The following is a 23,966-nucleotide window of genomic DNA, read 5'->3' as shown; positions in this document are numbered from 1 at the left end:
AAGGGTATGTTTGGCAGCATGAGTGAAGGATGCTTTGTTGTGAAATAGGAAGCTGATTCTAGATTTAATTTTGGATTGGAGATGCTTAATGTGAGCCTGGAAGGAGAGTTTACAGTCTAACCAGACACCTAGGTATTTGTAGTTGTCCACATATTCAGAACCGTCCAGAGTAGTGATGCTGTACAGGTGGGTAGGTGTGGGCAGCGATCGGTTGAAGAGCATGCATTTAGTTTTGCTTGCATTTAAGAGTAGTTGGAGGCCACGGAAGGAGAGTTGTATAGCATTGATTCTCGTCTGGAGGGTAGTTAACAGCGTCCAAAGAAGGGCCAGAAGTATACAGAATGGTGTCGTCCGTGTGGAGGTGGATCAGAGAATCACCAGCAGCAAGAGCGACATCATTGATGTATACAGAGAAAAGAGTCGGCCCGAGGTTTGAACCCTGTGGCACCCCCATAGAGACTGCCAGAGGTCCGGACAACAGTCCCTCCGATTTGACACACTGAACTCTGTCTGAGAAGTCGTTGGTGAACCAGGCGAGGCAGTCATTTGAGGAACCAAGGCGGTCGAGTCTGCCGATAAGAATGTGGTGATTGACAAGAGTCGAAATCCTTGGCCAGGTCGATGAATACAGCTCCACAGTATTGTCTCTTGTCGATCGCGGTTATGATATCGTTTAGGACCTTGAACGTGGCTGAGGTGCACCCATGACCAGCTAGAAAACCAGATTGCATAGCGGAGAAGGTACGGTGGGATTCGAAATGGTCGGTGATCTGTTTGTTAACTTGGCTTTCGAAGACCTTAGAAAGGCAGAGTAGGATAAATATAGGTCTGTAGCAGTTTGGGTCTAGAGTGTCTCCCCCTTTGAAGAGGGGGATGACCGCGGCAGCTTTCCAATCTTTGGGGATCTCAGACAAAACAAAAGAGAGGTTGAACAGGCTAGTAATAGGGGTTGCAGCTCTTTCAGAACATCAGCTATCTGGATTTGGATGAAGGAGAAATGGGGGAGGCTTGGGCAAGTTGCAGTGAGGGGTGCAGGGCTGTTGGCCGGGGTTAGGGGTCGCCAGGTGGAAAGCATGGCCAGCCGTAGAAAAATGCTTATTGAATTTCTCAATTATTGCAGATTTATCGGTGGTGACAGTGTTTCCTAGCTTCAGTGCAGTGGGCAGCTGGGAGGAGGTACTCTTATTCTCCATGGTCTTGTCACATGGATGTGTCACTTGGTTGGATGTGTCACTTGGTTGGATGTGTCACTTGGTTGAATGTGTCACTTGGTTGGATGTGTCACATGGTTGGATGTGTCACTTGGTTGGATGTGTCACTTGTTTGGATGTGTCACTTGGTTGGATGTGTCACTTGGTTGGATGTGTCACTTGGTTGGATGTGTCACTTGGCTGGATGTGTCACATGGTTAGTGGTTGGATGTGTCACTTGGTTGGATGTGTCACTTGTTTGGATGTGTCACTTGGTTGGATGTGTCACTTGGTTGGATGTGTCACTTGGTTGGATGTGTCACTTGGTTGGATGTGTCACTTGGTTGGATGTGTCACTTGGCTGGATGTGTCACATGGTTAGTGGTTGGATGTGTCACTTGGTTGGATGTGTCACATGGTTGGTGGTTGGATGTGTCACTTGGTTGGATGTGTCACTTGGTTGGATGTGTCACTTGGTTGGATGTGTCACTTAGTTGGATGTGTCACATGGTTGGTGGTTGGATGTGTCACTTGGTTGGATGTGTTTGATTTGCCATCTTCTCTGCGATACAGTGCCTTCACAAAGTATTCCACATTTTTAAATGGATAAAAAAATATGTAAATCCTCACCCATCTACACACAATGCCCCATATTGACAATGCGAAAACATGTTTTTATACATTTTTGTTATTACATAAATATCTAGTTTGCTTAAGTATTCACATCCCTTTGTCAATACTTTGTAGAAGTACTTTTGGCAGCGATTACAGCTTTGAGTCATCTTGGGTATGTGTCTGGTTCAGCTTTGAGTCGTCTTGGGTATGTGTCTGGATCAGCTTTGAGTCGTCTTGGGTATGTCTGGATCAGCTTTGAGTCGTCTTGGGTACGTGTCTGGATCAGCTTTGAGTCGTCTTGGGTATGTCTGGATCAGCTTTGAGTCGTCTTGGGTATGTGTCTGGTTCAGCTTTGAGTCGTCTTGGGTATGTCTGGATCAGCTTTGAGTCGTCTTGGGTACGTGTCTGGATCAGCTTTGAGTCGTCTAGGGTACGTGTCTGGATCAGCTTTGAGTCGTCTTGGGTACGTGTCTGGATCAGCTTTGAGTCGTCTTGGGTACGTGTCTGGATCAGCTTTGAGTCGTCTCGGGGATGTCTGGTTCAGCTTTGAGTCATCTTGGATATGTTTGGATCAGCTTTGAGTCGTCTCGGGTACGTGTCTGGATCAGCTTTGAGTCGTCTCGGGGATGTCTGGTTCAGCAATGAGTCGTCTCGGGGATGTCTGGATCAGCTTTGAGTCGTCTAGGCTATGTCTGGATCAGCTTTGAGTCGTCTAGGTTATGTCTGGATCAGCTTTGAGTCATCTTGGATATGTTTGGATCAGCTTTGAGTCGTCTCGGGTACGTGTCTGGATCAGCTTTGAGTCGTCTCGGGGATGTCTGGTTCAGCTTTGAGTCATCTTGGGTATGTCTGGATCAGCTTTGAGTCGTCTAGGCTATGTCTGGATCAGCTTTGAGTCGTCTAGGTTATGTCTGGATCAGCTTTGAGCCATCTTGGGTATGTCTGGATCAGCTTTGCACAACTGGATTTGGGGATTTTCTCAAACTCTTAAGTTACTTGGGGAGCGGCGGTGAACAGCTGTCTTCAAGTTTTTCCACAGATTTTCAATGGGATTCAAGTCTGGGCTTTGGCTGAGCCACTAAAGGACTTTCCCATTCTTGTTCTGAAACTATTCCAGCGTTGCTTTGGCTGTATGCTTGGGGTCATTGTCCTGTTGGAATGTAAATATTTGCACCAGTCTAAGGTCGTTTGCACTCTGAAGTAGCATCTTACCAAGGATGTTCCTGTATTTGGCTCAATCATTGTTCCCTCTATCATGACCAGTCTCCCAGTCCCTGCTGCTGAAAAGCATCCCCATAGCATGATGCTGCCACCGCCATGATTCACAGAAGGGATGGTGTTTAAATTAAAGGGATGGGATGGTGTTTAAATTAAAACCTGGAAGGTTAGCACAAATATCATACCCTCCCAATAATGTCAACATCCCAGGTTGTAATTGAAATGTTGAGAGGTTAGAATGTCTTGGGGGGGTTTGACCTCATAGTCATCGTATAATTTTAAATCCAAAGTGCTGGAGTAGAGAGTCAAAACGACAACACGTGTCACTGTTCCAATACTTTTGGAGCTTACTGTATGTCTCATCACAGTTCTCTCTCTGAGATCTATGGACAGTTCCTTGGACTTCATGGTATAGATTCTGGTCTGACATGCACTAAATCAAGTCCAAACTATTGGTGGCCACAGGTGGACTCCAATCAAGTTGTAGTGACATCTCAAGGATGTTCAAAGGAAGCTACGTTTGGAGTGTCATAGCAAAGAGGTGTGAATACTTATGTTCATTAGTTATTTCGGTATTTTATTTTCAATAAATGTGCAAAAATGTCTAAAAACATGTTTTTTCACTTTGTAATTATGGGGTGCTGTGTGTAGACTGGGTGAGGAAAAATATATGTCATCCTTTTTTAACTCCGGCTGTAACACAACAAAATGTGGAATAAGTCAAGGGGGTTGAATGCTTTCTGAAGGCACTGTGTGTGTTGAGTGTCTGGGACTATCAATCAAGAAGACAATTAATGTCATATTTGAATGGCTTGATGTCGAGATTTGACAATTAATGAATTATCTGCTTACAGTTTATTCTTCATGAAATTATTTTCAGTGGCACAAAATGGTCCTTACTGCGACAGTATTTTAATTGTTAATTAAATATACTCACATATTGTTAGTCAATTTTCTAGGAATAGATTAGTTTACAGAACAAAACACCCAATTCATTTATGAATAGTGCATCAGAGTGGGTATTGGATTTGCACATGGAATATTCTCTGCCCTCTGTTTACCAGCCCTTCGATGTTTAATGCATTAAATGCATAACATTATCATATATACGATATTTAAATTCTGCTTTTACAAAAAAAAAAGTCCTGTCAATGTGCCCAGGGATTCACTAAATCATCAACTTACTAGCTAAACATACACAGAACATCTAATTTAAAATACACTATTTCTTCCTCACTGCATATTTCACGTTTTTGTTCAACCGGTGACCACATTCTACCCACTCAAATCAAATCGAATTTTGTTTGTCATGGTTAGCAGATGTTAATTCGAGTGTAGCGAAATGCTTGTGCTTCTAGTTCCGACCATGCAGTAATATCTAACAAGTAATCTAACAAATTCACAACTACCTAATACACACAAATCTAAAGGGATGGAATACGAATATGTACATATATATAAATGGATGAGTGATGGCCGTGCGGCATAGGCAAGTTGAAATAGATGGTATGAAATACAGTATATATGAGATGAGTAATGTAGGATATGTAAACATTATTAAAGTGGCATTATTTACAATGAATAGTGATACCTTTTGTTAAATCCATTTATTAAAGTGGCCAGTGATTTGGGTCTGTATGTTGGCAGCAGCCTCTCTATGTTAGTGATGGCTGTTTAACAGTGGCCTTGAAATAGAAGCTGTTTTTCAGTCTCTCGGCCCCAGATTTGATGCACCTGTACTGACCTCGCCTTCTGGATGATAGCGAGGTGAACAGGCAGTGGCTCGGGTGGTTGATGTCCTTGATGATCTTTTTGGCCTTCCTGTGACATCGGGTGGTGTAGGTGTCCTGGAGGGCAGGTAGTTTTCCCCCGGTGATGCGTTTTGCAGACCGCACTACCCTCTGGAGTGCCTTGCGGTTGAGGGCGGTGTAGTTGCCGTACCAGGCGGTGATACAGCCCGACAGATTCTGCATCTGTAAAAGTTTGTGATGTGTTACGTCATTGAATACCTGTTGTTTTCCTTTCCAATTCAAAGTTGTTTCCAGTGATGAGTACCCACTGGGCACAAACTGGCTGAATCAACGTTGTGTCCAGTGATGAGTACCCACTGGGCACAAATTGGCTGAATCAACGTTGTTTCCAGTGATGAGTACCCACTGGGCACAAACTGGTTGAATCAACGTTGTTTCCAGTGATGAGTACCCACTGGGCACAAATTGGCTGAATCAACGTTGTTTCCAGTGATGAGTACCCACTGGGCACAAACTGGTTGAATCAACGTTGTTTCCAATGATGAGTACCCACTGGGCACAAACTGGCTGAATCAACGTTGTTTCCAGTGATGAGTACCCACTGGGCACAAACTGGTTGAATCAAAGTTGTTTCCAGTGATGAGTACCCACTGGGCACAAACTGGCTGAATCAACATTGTTTCCAGTGATGAGTACCCACTGGGCACAAACTGGCTGAATCAACGTTGTTTCCAGTGATGAGTACCCACTGGGCACAAACTGGCTGAATCAATGTTTTTTCCAGTGATGAGTACCCACTGGGAACAAACTGGTTGAAACAACGTTGTTTCCAGTGATGAGTACCCACTGGGCACAAACATTAACATACATTAACATTTAAGTCATTTAGCAGACGCTCTTATCCAGAGCGACTTACAAACTGGCTGAATCAACGTTGTTTCCAGTGATGAGTACCCACTGGGCACAAACTGGCTGAATCAATGTTTTTTCCAGTGATGAGTACCCACTGGGCACAAACTGGCTGAATCAACGTTGTTTCCAGTGATGAGTACCCACTGGGCACAAACTGGCTGAATCAACGTTGTTTCCAGTGATGAGTACCCACTGGGCACAAACTGGCTGAATCAACGTTGTTTCCAGTGATGAGTACCCACTGGGCACAAACTGGCTGAATCAATGTTGTTTCCAGTGATGAGTACCCACTGGGCACAAACTGGCTGAATCAACGTTGTTTCCAGTGATGAGTACCCACTGGGCACAAACTGGCTGAATCAACGTTGTTTCCAGTGATGAGTACCCACTGGGCACAAACTGGCTGAATCAATGTTTTTTCAACGTAATTTGTCAATTTATTGTGATATGGAATCTACGTGAAAAATATATTGGATGTGAAAAAAGTAATCAACGCCAATTTGTATAGAGGTGAAATTTCAACCACAGGATTATGTTATCATGGTAACCAAATTTCAACATATTCAAACATATAAATATATTGAATGTGTACCTTTTCTAAAACAACGTCAGCTCTTCCGCTATCAGAAGAAAAAAAACAATAGGCTGTGCAGCACCTCCTACTGGAGAATTGATCTACAAGCTACCCTTTGGATTCTAATCCAGGGTTTTAACCAAGCCCAGTTTAGCTAGGATAATTGTCACTGATTATTACCAATGTGCTATCCTAGGAATGATTGTTGAGATCTCCACTTAAACTAAATAGATTTACTGTTGCTATCCAACTAATTCCATAGAGTAGGTTTAACAGTGTAAATTAAATGTGACCATACTTTATCACTCATATCTTCAATGATTCTATTGAGACCAAAATAGCATTTGCAAAGTCATCAACAGCTATTTTTTTCAATTGAACCCAGAATTCAACTAAACATCGACAATACATAGGACTAGGATTACACGCTCTGGTTGGTTTAAAATTGAATTATATTTAGTGATATTGAGTTGTTTGGTTGTTAACGCAACCAAATATCAACATTTGAAGGGGTTTCATTGTCCTCTTGTTTAGTTCCATCCAACTAACTGACTTAGTCTGGCTTTAATTCTAGTTTGTAAACAAATTGATATACAAATTGATAATTGATATTCACATTTTTTCAAGTTTGGTTTGATTTAGTCCTATTCTTTAACTTAGATTTTCGGTCAAGATGGAGACTCGAATCCAACATATCAATTATTCATTTGTAGACAAACTGGAGTTCAAGCCAGACTATGTCACTGGCACAGATGGAACTATCCAAACAGAAGATGCATCTCCTTCCAATGTTGATATTTGGCTTTGTTGACAACCAAACACGAATCAATATCACTTTTGAAATACAATAACTATCCTATGAACTTGTCAACAAGTTCACAAATGATATGTTGGATTCACGTCTTCAACTCAGTTAAATAATGTTATTAAGCCAGTGGCTCAGATGGAACTATCCCTGCAGCAGATACGTCTTCTTTAAATGTTCATATTTTAATGCCTTGTCAACCAAACACAATTCAATATTACTTTTGTAAAATGGCCTTACGTTACAACCTAATGTAACAATCAACCTTAAAATTAGTAACACATCCATGGCCACATTGTGAGGTTACTGCAACTATAGAAATGTCTTCCTATTGTCACGATCGTTGTATTGAGGAGACCAAAGCGCAGCGTGGTGTGAATGCATGATTTAATGAGAAGACGGAAAAACACGTACAACTAACTAACAACTAACTAACTAACTAACTAACTGACTAACTGACTGCTATAGAAAATGAGTGCTAACATCACATAGACAATAACCCACCAACCACAATACAAAACAGGCTACCTAAATATGGTTCCCAATCAGAGACAACGACAAACACCTGCCACTGATTGAGAACCATATCAGGCCAAAACACATAGAAATAGACAAACTAGACATACAACATAGAATGCCCACTCATATCACACCCTGACCAACCAAAACATAGAAACAAACAATGCAAATCATGGTCAGAGTGTGACACCTATATAATCATATAAAGTTTGTATGTTCAAGATAGCATGAATAGGTCATTGCAGGTCAGGTGGAAATCTTCACAATTCCTGTAATAATCTGACCAGAATCTCCAACAGTATTGATCACTTTTTAATGTAATACTTTTTAATGTAATCTCAACTGTAATCCAGGTCATTTGGTTCGACTATTAGATGAAGCACAGATATTTTTTTTATTTTTTTTATTTCACCTTTATTTAACCAGGTAGGCTAGTTGAGAACAAGTTCTCATTTACAACTGTGACCTTGCCAAGATAAAGCATAGCAGTTCGACACATACAACAACACAGAGTTACACATGGAATAAACAAAACATACAGTCAATAACAAAAAGTCTATATACAGTGAGTGCAAATGAGGTAAGTTAAAGAAATAAATAGGCCATGGTGGCGAAGTAATTACAATATAGCAATTAAACACTGGAAAGGTAGATCGGCAGAAGATGAATGTGCAGGTAGAGATACTGGGGTGCAAAGGAGCAAAATAAATAAATAAATACCAGTATGGGGATGAGGTAGGTAGATGGGCTGTTTACAGATGGGCTATGTACAGGTGCAGTGATCTGTAAGCTGCTCTGACAGCTGGTGCTTAAAGCTAGTGAGGGAGATGTGAGTCTCCAGCTTCAGAGATTTTTACAGTTCATTCCAGTCAGTGGCAGCAGAGAACTGGAAGGAAAGACGACCAAAGGAGGAATTGGCTTTGGGGGTGACCAGTGAGATATACCTGCTGGAGCGCGTGCTACGAGTGGGTGCTGCTATGGTGACCAGTTAGCTGAGATAAGGCGGGGCTTTACCTAGCAGAGATAACCTGTAGCCAGTGGGTTAGGCGACGAGTATGAAGCGAGGGCCAGCCAACGAGAGCGTACAGGTCCCAATGGTGGGTAGTGTATGGGGCTTTGGTGACAAAACGGATGGCACTGTGATAGACTGCATCGAGTTTGTTCAGTAGAGTGTTGGATGCTATTTTATAGATGACATCACCGAAGTCGGGGATCGGTAGGATGGTCAGTTTAACGAGGGTATGTTTGGCAGCATGAGTGAAGGATGCTTTGTTGCGATATAGGAAGCCGATTCTAGATTTAATTTTGGATTGGAGATGCTTAATGTGAGTCTGGAAGGAGAGTTTACAGTCTAACCAGACACCTAGGTATTTGTAGTTGTCCACGTATTCTAAGTCAGAGCCGTCCAGAGTAGTGATGCTGGACGGGCGAGCAGGTGCGGGCAGTGATCGATTGAATAGCATGCATTTAGTTTTGATAACGCAATCTGTTGTATAAATAAATAACATATCTGACATTGTATTTCCATTTGAGCTTTTCTGTCCTTTTAAGTGGTTGAAGCGCAGGGATAGACATTTGGGTGACAACTTTTCCATTGTAATTTGGTTGTGCTTTTAGATGGTTGATAGAATAGTGATAACACATTGGAAATTCAACAACATTTTAGCTGTATTTTTTGAGTGAGTGAATCTCATTTATCCAACCTCTTACACCAAATTTGACCCAATTATCCAGGTTGAAGTGATGTGGTGTGCTCAGTGGGTAGTGAAGAGTAGTCTACACCAAAAATGGCTTCTCTATTTTGGAAGATAGGAAAGAGGAAAAACAGACCCAGGTGGCCCAAACAAAGCTTTAAAGCTTCTGTCTGATATCTCATGTCGCTCTGCTACCAATTGTCCAACACATTTTAATCTTCTTTGTTGACAACATCACACTAAGATATTGTTCTTCACACGTACAGTCAACCACATGCGCCAACCTACTCAGATATTGAGTTCTTCACACTAAAGCTGAAGCAACCTGGATGCAATTAATGTCCACCTGTCACCCTCAAACTGCCTGCAACATAGTTGCATTGAATCATCACGAAATAGAAACTGACTGGATACAATGTCCAGTCAGTAAGCAGAAACAAGTTTACATGACTCGTCATATCGTTGCGTTCCAGTTGTCATGTTTATTTTGTATTCATTTTTTTACTTTTACCCCTTTTTCGTGATCCTATTGGTAGTACAGACTCGGGAGCAGTGAAGGTCGAGAGCCATGCGTCCTCCGAAACACAACCCTGCTAAGCTGCACTGCTTCTTTACACAATGCTTGCTTAACCCGGAAGCCAGCCGCACCAATGTGTCGGAGGAAACACTGTACACCTGGCAACCGAAGTCAGCTTGCAGGCGCCCAGCCCGCTACAGAGTCGCTAGAGCGCAATGGGACAAAGACATCCCGGCCGGCCAAACCCTCCCCTAACCAGGACGATGCTAGTCCAATTGTGCGCCGCCTCATGGGTCTCCCGGTCATGGCCGGCTGTGATACAGCCTTGGATCGAACCTGGGTCTGTAATGACGCCTCAAGCACCACGATGCAGTGCCTTAGACCGCTGCGCCACTCAGGAGGCCTAATAAATGTCATTTTATAAGTGAACTCAGACTTTTCCCTGTCAAGTTTCAACTGAAATTGTACAACAAGAACTGCACTAGCTAGCTTAGCTCGTCGCTATCTTGGTTAGCTAGCTAGCTGTTGTTAAATATGGTTGGTAAATAGGCAACATTTTGGCTAGCTACATTTTACAGACAGAATTGTGTCTATATCAATGCTGTTACAATTACCAAACATTTGGATAAACAAATCATTTATGAAAAGTGATGTATGAAAGGATTGCATGTTCTGTTTGAATTGCTTTGCCTTTGTGTATCAGCAAGGTCGCTAGAGATGTCACAGCTTGCAACTTGCCCCAACAGAAATTGTCCAAATTGATTCGTGTTACACAGGCGTCGCACAGGCAGCCCATTCTGATATTTTTCCCACTAGTTGGTCTTTGACCAATCACATCAGATCTATTTACACCAGATCTTTGTCAGAGCTGATCTGATTGGTCAAAAGACCAATTAGTGAAAAAAATATCAGAATTGGGCTGCCTGTCTAAACACAGCCGTAGAGTAATCCGCATGGTGTTTCATCTCCATTGTGTGATGTGATGAACAAAAATAGGTGGTTCTTTCATGTATTAGGTCTAGCCTTATAAATACCCTGCTGACAAACACAGCTATACAAATACATTGTCCCCAAATACCCTCAGTAATGACAATGCATTGTTCCCAGACACCTTCAATTAGGACAATTGTACACAAACACCCATGGAGAACATATCCTAATGAAATAATAATAACAGGCAGGTGTTGGATTTATGTACCGCCCATCCCACCCTTGTGTCGCTTAGTTATAATGTGTGGCAGAGGGAATGCAACATGTTAAGTATTTGATAAGCATTCAATGCGCACCTGAATGACAGAGGAGCTGTGGAATGTGATACCATGGGACATTGCTCTGGTCCCTCCACCCCTTTAGAACCTATTAATAATGTTCTTTGTCCTCAGTGTTCTGTTGTTGTTGAGGCAGACACTATGGCTTTGGAAATATGGTCTGTTGTTGTTGAGGCAGACACTGGCTTTGTCCTCAGTGTTCTGTTGTTGTTGAGGCAGACACTATGGCTTTGGAAATATGGTCTGTTGTTGTTGAGGCAGACACTGGCTTTGGAAACATGGTCTGTTGTTGTTGAGGCAGACACTATGGCTTTGGAAATATGGTCTGTTGTTGTTGAGGCAGACACTATGGCTTTGGAAATATGGTCTGTTGTTGTTGAGGCAGACACTATGGCTTTGGAAATATGGTCTGTTGTTGTTGAGGCAGACACTATGGCTTTGGAAATATGGTCTGTTGTTGTTGAGGCAGACACTATGGCTTTGGAAATATGGTCTGTTGTTGTTGAGGCAGACACTATGGCTTTGGAAATACGGTCTGTTGTTGTTGAGGCAGACACTATGGCTTTGGAATTATGGTCTGTTGTTGAGGCAGACACTATGGCTTTGGAAACATGGTCTGTTGTTGTTGAGGCAGACACTATGGCTTTGGAAATATGGTCTGTTGTTGTTGAGGCAGACACTGGCTTTGGAAACATGGTCTGTTGTTGTTGAGGCAGACACTTTGGCTTTGGAAATATGGTCTGTTGTTGTTGAGGCAGACACTATGGCTTTGGAAATATGGTCTGTTGTTGTTGAGGCAGACACTATGGCTTTGGAAATATGGTCTGTTGTTGTTGAGGCAGACACTATGGCTTTGGAAATATGGTCTGTTGTTGTTGAGGCAGACACTATGGCTTTGGAAATATGGTCTGTTGTTGTTGAGGCAAACACTATGGCTTTGGAATTAAACGAATTAGACAATCAAAAACACATACAGCCAAACACCAATGCATTGACACAAACACATTGTTGATGTGGGCACAATGACATTGACATTTGTGAATAATAACAGAATCTGTCTATGAAATTATCCCCCTCAAATAAGTATTTTGAAAATTAAAAGCATATACAGCCACACACAAATGCAATGAACACAAACAAACAAATCTCTATTGTTGTATTTAATGGCAAAATTATCCAGGAGAGCTAACACATTGCAAAGTGAGGGTGTTAAAACTAATACAAATTTGATTAGAGAGAGAGAGAGAGAGAGAGAGATTTTTTTTTCAAGGATGTGGTTTGATGTCTCTAGCTTGAATGGTTAAAGAGTTACTGTCAGTAGGTTATTTTATGCTAATTAATGCACGTTTATATAGTTATAGTTGATAAACGTTTTAAAGAATTTGAAGTTAGGATAGCCTGAACATGAGAAAGTTGGTTTGGTGTCTCTAGCTTGAATGATTTAAACCCCATAAGGTCGCTGTCCTCTCCCCTGCTGAAATCTAATTAGCATAATAGAACACATTTAATAATCTGTCAGTTTCAACTACAGATCTGTTTTTTTTTGCATTGGATGCGTCTCAATCCACCACATCCGCTTAAGTAACACTTCTGTATCTGCTGTGAAAGGTGACAGAGCTAGAGAGGTGTTTATCAGACCAGGAGACAGCCCATCTGCTGTGAAAGGTGACAGAGCTAGAGAGGTGTTTATCAGACCAGGAGACATCCCATCTGCTGTGAAAGGTGACAGAGCTAGAGAGGTGTTTATCAGACCAGGAGACAGCCCATCTGCTGTGAAAGGTGACAGAGCTAGAGCGGTGTTTATCAGACCAGGAGCCATCCCATCTGCTGTGAAAGGTGACAGAGCTAGAGAGGTGTTTATCAGACCAGGAGACATCCCATCTGCTGTGAAAGGTGACAGAGCTAGAGAGGTGTTTATCAGACCAGGAGACAGCCCATCTGCTGTGAAAGGTGACAGAGCTAGAGAGGTGTTTATCAGACCAGGAGACAGCCCATCTGCTGTGAAAGGTGACAGAGCTAGAGCGGTGTTTATCAGACCAGGAGACATCCCATCTGCTGTGAAAGGTGACAGAGCTAGAGCGGTGTTTATCAGACCAGGAGCCATCCCATCTGCTGTGAAAGGTGACAGAGCTAGAGCGGTGTTTATCAGACCAGGAGACATCCCATCTGCTGTGAAAGGTGACAGAGCTAGAGCGGTGTTTATCAGACCAGGAGACATCCCATCTGCTGTGAAAGGTGACAGAGCTAGAGAGGTGTTTATCAGACCAGGAGACATCCCATCTGCTGTGAAAGGTGACAGAGCTAGAGAGGTGTTTATCAGACCAGGAGACAGCCCATCTGCTGTGAAAGGTGACAGAGCTAGAGCGGTGTTTATCAGACCAGGAGACATCCCATCTGCTGTGAAAGGTGACAGAGCTAGAGAGGTGTTTATCAGACCAGGAGACATCCCATCTGCTGTGAAAGGTGACAGAGCTAGAGCGGTGTTTATCAGACCAGGAGACAGCCCATCTGCTGTGAAAGGTGACAGAGCTAGAGAGGTGTTTATCAGACCAGGAGACATCCCATCTGCTGTGAAAGGTGACAGAGCTAGAGCGGTGTTTATCAGACCAGGAGACAACCCATCTGCTGTGAAAGGTGACAGAGCTAGAGAGGTGTTTATCAGACCAGGAGACATCCCATCTGCTGTGAAAGGTGACAGAGCTAGAGCGGTGTTTATCAGACCAGGAGACATCCCATCTGCTGTGAAAGGTGACAGAGCTAGAGCGGTGTTTATCAGACCAGGAGACATCCCATCTGCTGTGAAAGGTGACAGAGCTAGAGCGGTGTGTATCAGACCAGGAGACATCCCATCTGCTGTGAAAGGTGACAGAGCTAGAGCGGTGCTTATCAGACCAGGAGACATCCCATCTGCTGTGAAAGGTGACAGAGCTAGAGTGGTGTTTGTCAGACTGAAAATGGAAAGATGAGACTCACGTACATGTGGGTTGTTTGGCTCTAGGACGACCACAGGCCACACAAGACTCATCTGAAGTCTGTTCAACCGACCTGCCAACTTCTGTCTGTAGCGTCCCAATAGTTGGGGCTACACACTAATATGTCCCATCTGTGTAAAGGTGAGACTCTCACCAACATGTATAGTTCCTGTCAAAAGTTTGGACACACCTACTCATTCAAGAGTTTTTCTTAATTTTTTGCTATTTTCTACATTGTAGAATAATAGTGAAGACATCAAAACTATGAAATAACTACATTATTCTATGTGTGTATATATTCTACAATGTAGAAAATAGTAAAAATAAAGAAAAACTCTTGAATGAGTAGGTGAGTCCAAACTTTTAACTTGTAGTTTACATACTTTTAACTTTTTACATGTGGGTTGTTTTGCTCTAGGACGCCCACATGCCCCACAAGACAACAATAAATGAATGGAAGTACAGTATATATGGAGACGCTTTAGTGACAAACAATTTCCTGATCTTTCTTCTGTCACACTCCGAACAAACTTCGTTTTGATATTTATTTGAGGACTATCTGTTTAAGCATGTAGTGAATCTGTTTTCAATGCGTTTCTATGGGTCAATAGCAGTAGAGGGGTGAGTTATTTTATGCAAATGTAAAGCTGTGGCCAAAAGTTTTGAGAATGACACAAATATTAATTTTCACAAAGTTTGCTGCCTCAGTGTCTTTAGATATTTTGGTCAGGTGTTACTATGGAATACTGAAGTATAATTACAAGCATTTCATTATTGACAATTACATGAAGTTGATGAAAAGAGTCAATATTTGCATTGTTGACCCTTCTTTTTCAAGACCTCTGCAATCTACACTGGCATGCTGTCAATTAACTTCTGGGCCACATCCTGACTGATGGCAGCCCATTATTGCAGAATCAATGCTTGGAGTTTGTCAGAATTTGTGGGTTTTTGTCCACCCGCCTCTTGAGGATTGACCACAAGTTCTCAATGGGATTGAGTTCTGGGGAGTTTCCTGGCCATGGACCCAAAATATCGATGTTTTGTTCCCCAAGCCACTTAGTTATAGGTGCTCCATCATGCTGGAAAAGGCATTGTTCGTCACCAAACTGTTCCTGGATGGTTGGGAGAAGTTGCCCTCAGAGGATGTGTTGGTACCATTCTTTATTCATGGCTGTGTTCTTAGGCAAAATTGTGAGTGAGCCCACTCCCTTGGCTGAGAAGCAACCCCATACATGAATGGTCTCAGGATGCTTTACTATTGGCATGACGCAGGACTGATGGTAGCGCTCACCTTGTCTTGTCCGGACAAGCTTTTTTCCGGATGCCCCAAACAACCGCTCTCCTTGATGATCCGATAAATGGTTGATTTAGGTGCAATCTTACTGGCAGCAATATCTTTGCCTGTGGAGCCCTTTTTGTGCAAAGCAATGATGACGGCACATGTTTCCTTGCAGGTAACCATGGTTGACAGAGGAAGACAATGATTCGAAGCACCACTCTCCTTTTGAAGCTTCCAGTCTGTTATTCGAACTCAATCAGCATGACAGCGTAGATCCAAATGCCCAAATAAGAAAATGAAGGTCCACTCTTTTTGGATGAGGGTGATTGAAGATACATCTGTTTATTCCATTAGGGACAAACGTCTCACCCCGTCAGGTTTCATCAGTGTCAATGTCAAAGCCTTAATTCAAAGGGAGTGGACCTTATCAATGCTGTGTATGAATGCAAAAACTAATAGAGTTTGATAGTAGTTGAGGTCAACTCCAGTCAATGTATAGCATGTCTCTACACGTGTCCCACTTTCTTTTTTAATGAGCTCTAACTGAACCAGTACTGACTTAGGCATTTGTTGGAAAGGGGCCCTTTACTACATGCAACGACAGGGTATGTAAATGCAATTAAAAGTGAGTTTGCCTCGTCTTTGAGGCTTCAGCCCTCGCCTTGGAGTCTTTAGACCATCACAGAGTGAAGCTGTGATATTAGTTGGTGGTGCCATATATTGCTAAGCCCCCTAGTGGGATTCAGATTGGTTTCTAAATACTCCGCTCAGTGGCCATAGGGGGTAAATGGGACTGGGTCGGTTAACGCTTGTGTGAGATCCGGAAGTCCGCCGACTGATGAAAGCAACGTGTGGCATTAGCTTAGCGGGCTATGCTACCCACTACAAAGACACCAAGACTGCTGCCAGACATGTTTGTCAACTGATTTTGTGCGGTTTCCAAGGCAGGCTCTGGCAGCATTTGATGTGTATACAGTACATGTCTGTCTCTTTGGTCTCTCTCTACTGTGTGAATGTGTACGTTCATACGTGTGCTTATTAAAGTGTGTGTCTAGGCAGTGGCCTCTCAATATACACTCTGCATCAGCTGTGTGTGTATATATTGAGTGGACAAAATATTAGGAATGCCTGTTCTTGACGGATTGACCTGGTGAATTGACCTGGTGAATCCAGGATCCCTTATTGATATCACCTGTTAAATCCACTTCAATCCATTAGTTAGGTGTTCCTAATGTTTTGTCCAGTCGGTGTATACTGTATATTTGAGAATGGATATTATATTGTATAGTTGTCCACTCCACTGTGTTGTGTGTGTGTGTGTGTGTGTGTGTCTATATATTCCTATATATCTGTATACATGTCAAATTGTCCATGCAGGGCCCACTCACTCTCCCTTCTCTCTGTGGGATGTGCTTCTATGCCGCAGCTTTGGGATTCAGCATGATGGGAACGGCAATGACTGTGAGCCGATTGGGAAAAGACCTTTCATCATGTCTCCACAGCTCCTGTATGGCACCTCCACCCCCAGCTGGTCGCGCTGCAGCCGCCAGTATATCACCCGCTTCCTCGAGTGAGTTCTAATTCTATTGTCCCACACTGATGACCTCATCATTCTGTCTAAGTTTCTCCCTGTTTCTCTCTCACACTTTGTAATGATAATGCAAATGATAGTATATAGAAAACCATACAATGCGTCATTCAATCAGGCTTAAATGAACTGATAGGGTTAATGCAATGTTCCCAAAGGAAAACAGAATGCAAACATAGTGAGAAAATGATCTGTTGTTCTCTTTCTGCCTCTCTCTCCGTCTCCATCTGTCTTTCTCTCTTTTATTCTCTCTCTCGCTCCTCTCTCCTCATCCCCTTCAAACCACTTTACCTGTCTCTTTCCCATCTCTAACTCCCTATTCTACAATTCCACTCAATTCATTTGTGCCACTGATGGCCCTTGAATCCATAACACAAATACACCCCAATAAGGACCTAATGGAATATGTACCGGATATATGCACTGATTTATGAGTGTATTCTAATTGTCCCATGGTCTCTTTGTTCCATGTTGCTTGATGCTTTCAAATTGAGCAGTTCCACCAATGATGTATCCACTTTCAATCTACCATCTACCCAGATAGCCTGGATATGAGAGGGTTGTATGTGGCTGGTACTTAGAATGTTTCAATCTACCATCTACACAGATAGCCTGGATATGAGAGGGTTGTATGTGGATGGTACTTAGAATGTTTCAATATACCATCTACCCAGATAGCCTGGATATGAGAGGGTTGTATGTGGATGGTACTTAGAATGTTTCAATCTACCATCTACCCAGATAGCCTGGATATGAGAGGGTTGTATGTGGATGGTACTTAGAATGTTTCAATCTACCATCTACCCAGATAGCCTGGATATGAGAGGGTTGTATGTGGCTGGTACTTAGAATGTTTCAATATACCATCTACCCAGATAGCCTGGATATGAGAGGGTTGTATGTGGCTGGTACTTAGAATGTTTCAATCTACCATCTACCCAGATAGCCTGGATATGAGAGGGTTGTATGTGGCTGGTACTTAGAATGTTTCAATCTACCATCTACCCAGATAGCCTGGATATGAGAGGGTTGTATGTGGCTGGTACTTAGAATGTTTCAATCTACCATCTACCCAGATAGCCTGGATATGAGAGGGTTGTATGTGGATGGTACTTAGAATGTTTCAATCTACCATCTACCCAGATAGCCTGGATATGAGAGGGTTGTATGTGGCTGGTACTTAGAATGTTTCAATCTACCATCTACCCAGATAGCCTGGATATGAGAGGGTTGTATGTGGATGGTACTTGTGTTTCAATCACAGATCAATAGACAAAACCTCCATCACTGCTTACAATCTATTTGAGACTCAGAGACAAGCGTCAGAGACGTGTTTGGTTCCTAAGTAAACCAAGATAAAGGATCTATTTCAATTCATCATACACCCTTTCCGGTCATAGGTTTGTGTCCATACAATATGTTATTTGTTATTTTCATGACTGTGTCTCCATCTTAATGCAAACATACTGAAAGATGTCACACTACAACAGACATGCTTTCTGCTTTTATTTGTAATTTTGCATTGTGAAAAATACTTCTTGTCAGCTCCATCAGCTTCACAGGAGGATCGTACACTGCACTTTCTGAGGCTTAGACAGACACAATAGTCTCTTGTAGTGATGATGCATGCCTCTTATATAGGACCCTAGATAGCAGTGCCAAATAGAACCCTAGCTAGCAGCGCCATATAGAACCCTAGTTGACAACACCATATAGAACCCTAGTTGGCAACGCCATATAGAACCCTAGCTAGCAGCGCCATATAGAACCCTAGATAGCAGCGCCATATAGAACCCTAGTTGACAACACCATATAGAACCCTAGTTGGCAACGCCATATAGAACCCTAGCTAGCAGCGCCATATAGAACCCTAGCTAGCAGCACCATATAGAAACCTAGTTGGCAGCACCATATAGAACACTAGCTGGCAGCACCATATAGAAACCTAGTTGGCAGCACCATATAGAACCCTAGTTGGCAACGCCATATAGAACCCTAGCTGGCAGCACCATATAGAACCCTAGCTGGCAACGCCATATAGAAACCTAGTTTGCAGCACCATATAGAACACTAGCTGGCAGCACCATATAGAACCCTAGCTGGCAGCACCATATAGAACCCTAGCTGGCAGCACCATATAGAACCCTAGCTGGCAGCACCATATAGAAACCTAGTTGGCAGCACCATATAGAACCCTAGTTAGCAGCGCCATATAGAACCCTAGCTAGCAGCACCATATAGAACCCTAGTTAGCAGCACCATATAGAACCCTAGTTAGCAGCACCATATAGAACCCTAGCTAGCAGCGTCATTTGGAACCCTAGCTAGCAGCGTCATTTGGAACCCTAGCTAGCAGCACTATATGGAACCCTAGCTGGCAGCGTCATATGGAACCCTAGCTAGCAGCGTCATTTGGAACCCTAGCTAGCAGCGCCATTTGGAACCCTAGCTAGCAGCGTCATATGGAACCCTAGCTAGCAGCGTCATTGGGAACCCTAGCTAGCAGCGTCATTTGGAACCCTAGCCGGCAGCGCCATATGAAACCCTAGTTGGCAGCGCCATTGGAACCCTAGCTAGCAGCGTCATATGGAACCCTAGCTAGCAGCGTCATATGGTACCCTATGTAGCAGCGCCATATAGAACCCTAGCTAGCAGCGCCAAATAGAACCCTAGCTAGCAGTGCCAAATAGAACCCTAGCTAGCAGCGTCATTTGGAACCCTAGCTAGCAGCGCCATTGGAACCCTAGCTAGCAGCGTCATATGGAACCCTAGCTAGCAGCGTCATTTGGAACCCTAGCTAGCAGCGTCATTTAGAACCCTAGCTAGCAGCGTCATTTGGAACCCTAGCCGGCAGCGCCATATGGAACCCTAGCTGGCAGCGCCATTGGAACCCTAGCTGGCAGCGTCATATGGAACCCTAGCTGGCAGCGCCATATGGAACCCTAGTTAGCAGCGCCATATGGAACCCTAGCTAGCAGCGCCATATGGAACCCTAGCTAGCAGCGTCATATGGAACCCTAGCTAGCAGCGTCATATGGAACCCTAGCTAGCAGCGTCATATGGAACCCTAGCTAGCAGCGTCATATGGAACCCTAGCTAGCAGCGCCATATGGAACCCTAGCTAGCAGCGCCATATGGAACCCTAGCTAGCAGCGCCATATGGAACCCTAGCTAGCAGCGTCATATGGAACCCTAGCTAGCAGCGCCATATAGAACCCTAGTTAGCGGCGCCAAATAGAACCCTAGCTAGCGGCGCCAAATAGAACCCTAGTTAGCGGCGCCAAATAGAATGCTAGCTAGAACCCTCATTCTTCTCTGCGGATCCTCTCAAGCTCTGTCAGGTTGGATGGGGAGCGTTGCTGCACAGCTATTTTCAGTCCGGGCTCTGGCTGGGCCACTCAAGGACATTCAGAGGCTTGTCCCGAAGCCACTCCTGCATTGTCTTGGCTGTATGCTTAGGGTCTTTGGGGAGAAGGTTCACCTTCCAAAAAGACAATCTGAGGTCCTGAGCAGATTTTCATCAAGGATCTCTCTGTACTTTGCTCCGTTCATCTTTCCCTCGATCCTGACTAGTCTCCCAGTCCCTGCCGCTAAAGAACATCCCCACAGCATGATGCTGCCACCACCATGCTTCACAGTAGGGATGGCGCCAGATGTCTTCCAGACATGGCACTTGGCATTCAGGCCAAAGAGTTCAATCTTGGTTTCATCGGACCAGAGAATCTTGTTTCTCATGGTCTGAGAGTCTTTAGGTGCCTTTTGGTCATGTGCCTTTTACTGAGGAGTGGTTTCTGTCTGACCATTCGACCATAAAAGCCAGATTGATGGAGTGTTGCAGAGATTGTTGTCCTTCTGGAAGGTTCTACCATCTCCACAGAGGAACTCTGGAGCTCTGTCAGAGTGACCACCAGGTTCTTTGTAACCTCCCTGACCAAGGCCCTTCTCCCCTGATTGCTCAATTTGTCCGGGCGGCCAGCTCTGAATACTTTCAGAGTGCGCTGTAGCAGGACAAAAGTCAGGAAAAAGTTGTCTGTCAGGACAAAAGAGTATGGCTTGTCTTTGTCCAGACTGCATCAGATACATGGACTACATGTAGTAAGACAGAGGGGTTGCTATTTCGCTCGATCAGATTCTTTCTCCAGTGAGATAGTTTCAGCCACTTGCGAATTGAAGGAAAGTTGGCGGGTGCCCAGTGCACTCTTCAGATGCTGGAATGATTTTGGATGAACATGCGAAGGTAACCTACTTTTTTAAATGAATTTGTTTGACAATCAGATGAAAACATTGTGGTTGTGTTCATGGCACATTAAAAGGTCATGCATTTGACAGTTAAATGATGTCTTTACTATACATTCCATAAAACATGTGAGGAGAGGGGTGCCTCAGACTGGCCCCTGCCTGGGGCCTCCAAGTGTGTGTGTGGGTTTGTGTGGACCTAGGCAGGATCTAGGCCTGGGTTGACTAATTGATTTATCTTCATGCCTGCTAAAAAAATATGACGCCATTTGCTCCCACATTTTTCCTAAAATGTGATTGGTTGCATGTGCTCTCATATATTGGTTTGCTACAGTGTTAGTCTCTTGCTCCAAAATGCTCTGATAACATTGTTTTGATCGCTGCACTGGCACCAACCGGAAAAGAAAGGCAGAAAACCAGTGTAAAAGGTAACATGGTCCAGATTTACATGAGAAGTGTTTGCACCAATACAGAACTTGCACCTGTTTTCTCTTTGTCTGAGTGAATATGGCATAAACTAAAGAATCAAGGTTACAAATAGGAAAATGAGTGTATGGTAAAATGTATGACGATGGTTTAATATTTTAGCTTTGTTTACTTGACTTTAAAGTCACGTGAAAATGTTGCACCCGTACAAACATTAAATCAATTGGCGTGCATCTGACATGCATCTGACATGCACCAGCAAGTCTTTCTTTTGTTTTTTTTTCTTTGTCAGAGTGAAGCTGTATGTGAAGCTGTATGCAGGACAATGACCATAAGCATACTGCTAAAGCAACACTCGAGTGGTTTAAGGGGAACATTTAAAAATCTTGGAATGGACTAGTCGAAGCCCAGGAATGGCCTAGTGAAAGCCCAGACCTCAATCCAATTGAGAATCTGTGGTATGACTTAAAGATTGCTGTACACCAGGGGACCCATCCAACTTGAAGGAGCTGGAGCAGTTTTGCCTTGAAGAATGGGCATAAATCCCAGTGGGATGTGCCAAGCTTCTAGAGACAAACCCCAGAGACTTGTTGCAATTGCTGTTGTAATTGCTGCAAAAGGTGGCTCTACAAAGTATTGACTTTGTGGGGGTGAATAGTTTTCTGTTTTTTGTCTTATTTCTTGTTTGTTTCACAATAAAAAATATTTTGCATCTTCAAAGTGGTAGGCATGTTGTGTAAATCAAATGATACAAACCCCCCGAAAATCTATTTTAATTCCAGGTTGTAAGGCAACAAAATTGGAAAAATGCCAAGGGGAGTGAATACTATATTTCACAAGCCATTGTAGGACTGTTTCATAATGGTAGCCCATATTGTCAGAGTACGAGCAGGGTTAGGAGAAGGAGCTGGCATGCCGGCGATCAGGCGGTTCATTGTATTCCCCCTCTGTCCTGCTGCTGAATGGGAGAGGGTAGTAGCCCCTCCTTCCAGCTGGCACTAGCCATGGGCGCCTCTCCTATCTCTCCTCATCTTTTCCTCATTTTCTCTCCGTCTCACTCTTTCTTTATATATATACAGTGGGCCAAAAAAGTATTTAGTCAGCCACCAATTGTGCAAGTTCTCCCACTTAAAAAGATGAGAGAGGCCTGTAATTTTCATCATAGGTACACTTCAACTATGACAGACAAAATGAGGGAAAAAAATCCAGAAAATCTCATTGTAGGATTTGTAATGAATTTATTTGCAAATTATTGTGGAAAATAAGTATTTGGTCAATAACAAAAGTTTATCTCAGTACTTTGTTATATACCCTTTGTTGGCAATGACAGAGATCAAGTGTTTTCTGTAAGTCTTCACAAGGTTTTCACACACTGTTGCTGGTATTTTGGCCCATTCCTCCATGCAGATCTCCTCTAGAGCAGTGTTGTTTTGGGGCTGTTGCTGGGCAACACAGACTTTCTTATTTTATTTTATTTGAATTGGACCCCTTTTTCTCCCCAATTTCGTGGTATTTAATTGTTTTCGTAGCTACTATCTTGTCTCATCGCTACAACTCCCGTACGGGCTCGGGAGAGACGAAGGTTGAAAGTCATGCGTCCTCCGATACACAACCCAACCAAGCCACACTGCTTCTTAACACAGCGCGCATCCAACCCGGAAAACAGCCGCACCAATGTGTCGGAGGAAACACCGTGCACCTGGCAACCTTGGTTAGCGCGCACTGCGCCCAGCCCGCCACAGGAGTCGCTGGTGCGCGATGAGACAAGGACATCCCTACCGGCCAAGCCCTCCCTAACCCGGAAGATGCTCGCCCCACAGAAGATTTTCTATGGGGTTGAGATCTGGAGACTGGCTAGGCCACTCCAGGACCTTGAAATGCTTCTTACGAAGCCACTCCTTCGTTGCCCGGGCGGTGTGTTTGAGATCATTGTCATGCTGAAAGACCCAGCCACGTTTCATCTTCAATGCCCTTGCTGATGGAAAGAGGTTTTCACTCAAAATCTCACGATACATGGCCCCATTCATTCTTTCCTTTACACGGATCAGTCGTCCTGGTCCCTTTGCAGAAAAACAGCCCCAAAGCATGATGTTTCCACCCCCATGCTTCACAGTAGGTATGGTGTTCTTTGGATGCAACTCAGCACTCTTTGTCCTCCAAACACGACGAGTTGAGTTTTACCAAAAAGTTATATTTTGGTTTCATCTGACCATATGCCATTCTCCCAATCTTCTTCTGGATCATCCAAATGCTCTCTAGCAAACTTCAGACGGGCCTGGACATGTACTGGCTTAAGCAGGGGGACACGTCTGGCACTGCAGGATTTGAGTCCCTGGCGGCGTAGTGTGTTACTGGCTTTGTTACTTTGGTCCCAGCTCTCTGCAGGCATTCACTAGGTC

General features: G+C 43.6%; 1 protein-coding gene across 1 annotated transcript in view; it reads left to right on the top strand.

Annotated features, from left to right (window-relative positions):
* Positions 1-23,966, top strand: part of LOC115124005 (A disintegrin and metalloproteinase with thrombospondin motifs 7) — a 185,129-nt gene that overhangs the window by 32,728 nt on the left and 128,435 nt on the right. Inside the window, 1 exon segment of the mRNA XM_065011186.1 lies at positions 16,744-16,887. Within this exon segment, the coding sequence (XP_064867258.1) occupies positions 16,744-16,887 (144 nt within the window).

The sequence above is a fragment of the Oncorhynchus nerka genome, linkage group LG27, assembly GCF_034236695.1.
Source record: "Oncorhynchus nerka isolate Pitt River linkage group LG27, Oner_Uvic_2.0, whole genome shotgun sequence".
Lineage (NCBI taxonomy): Eukaryota > Metazoa > Chordata > Actinopteri > Salmoniformes > Salmonidae > Oncorhynchus > Oncorhynchus nerka.
This window is presented reverse-complemented; position numbering and strand designations above follow the sequence as displayed.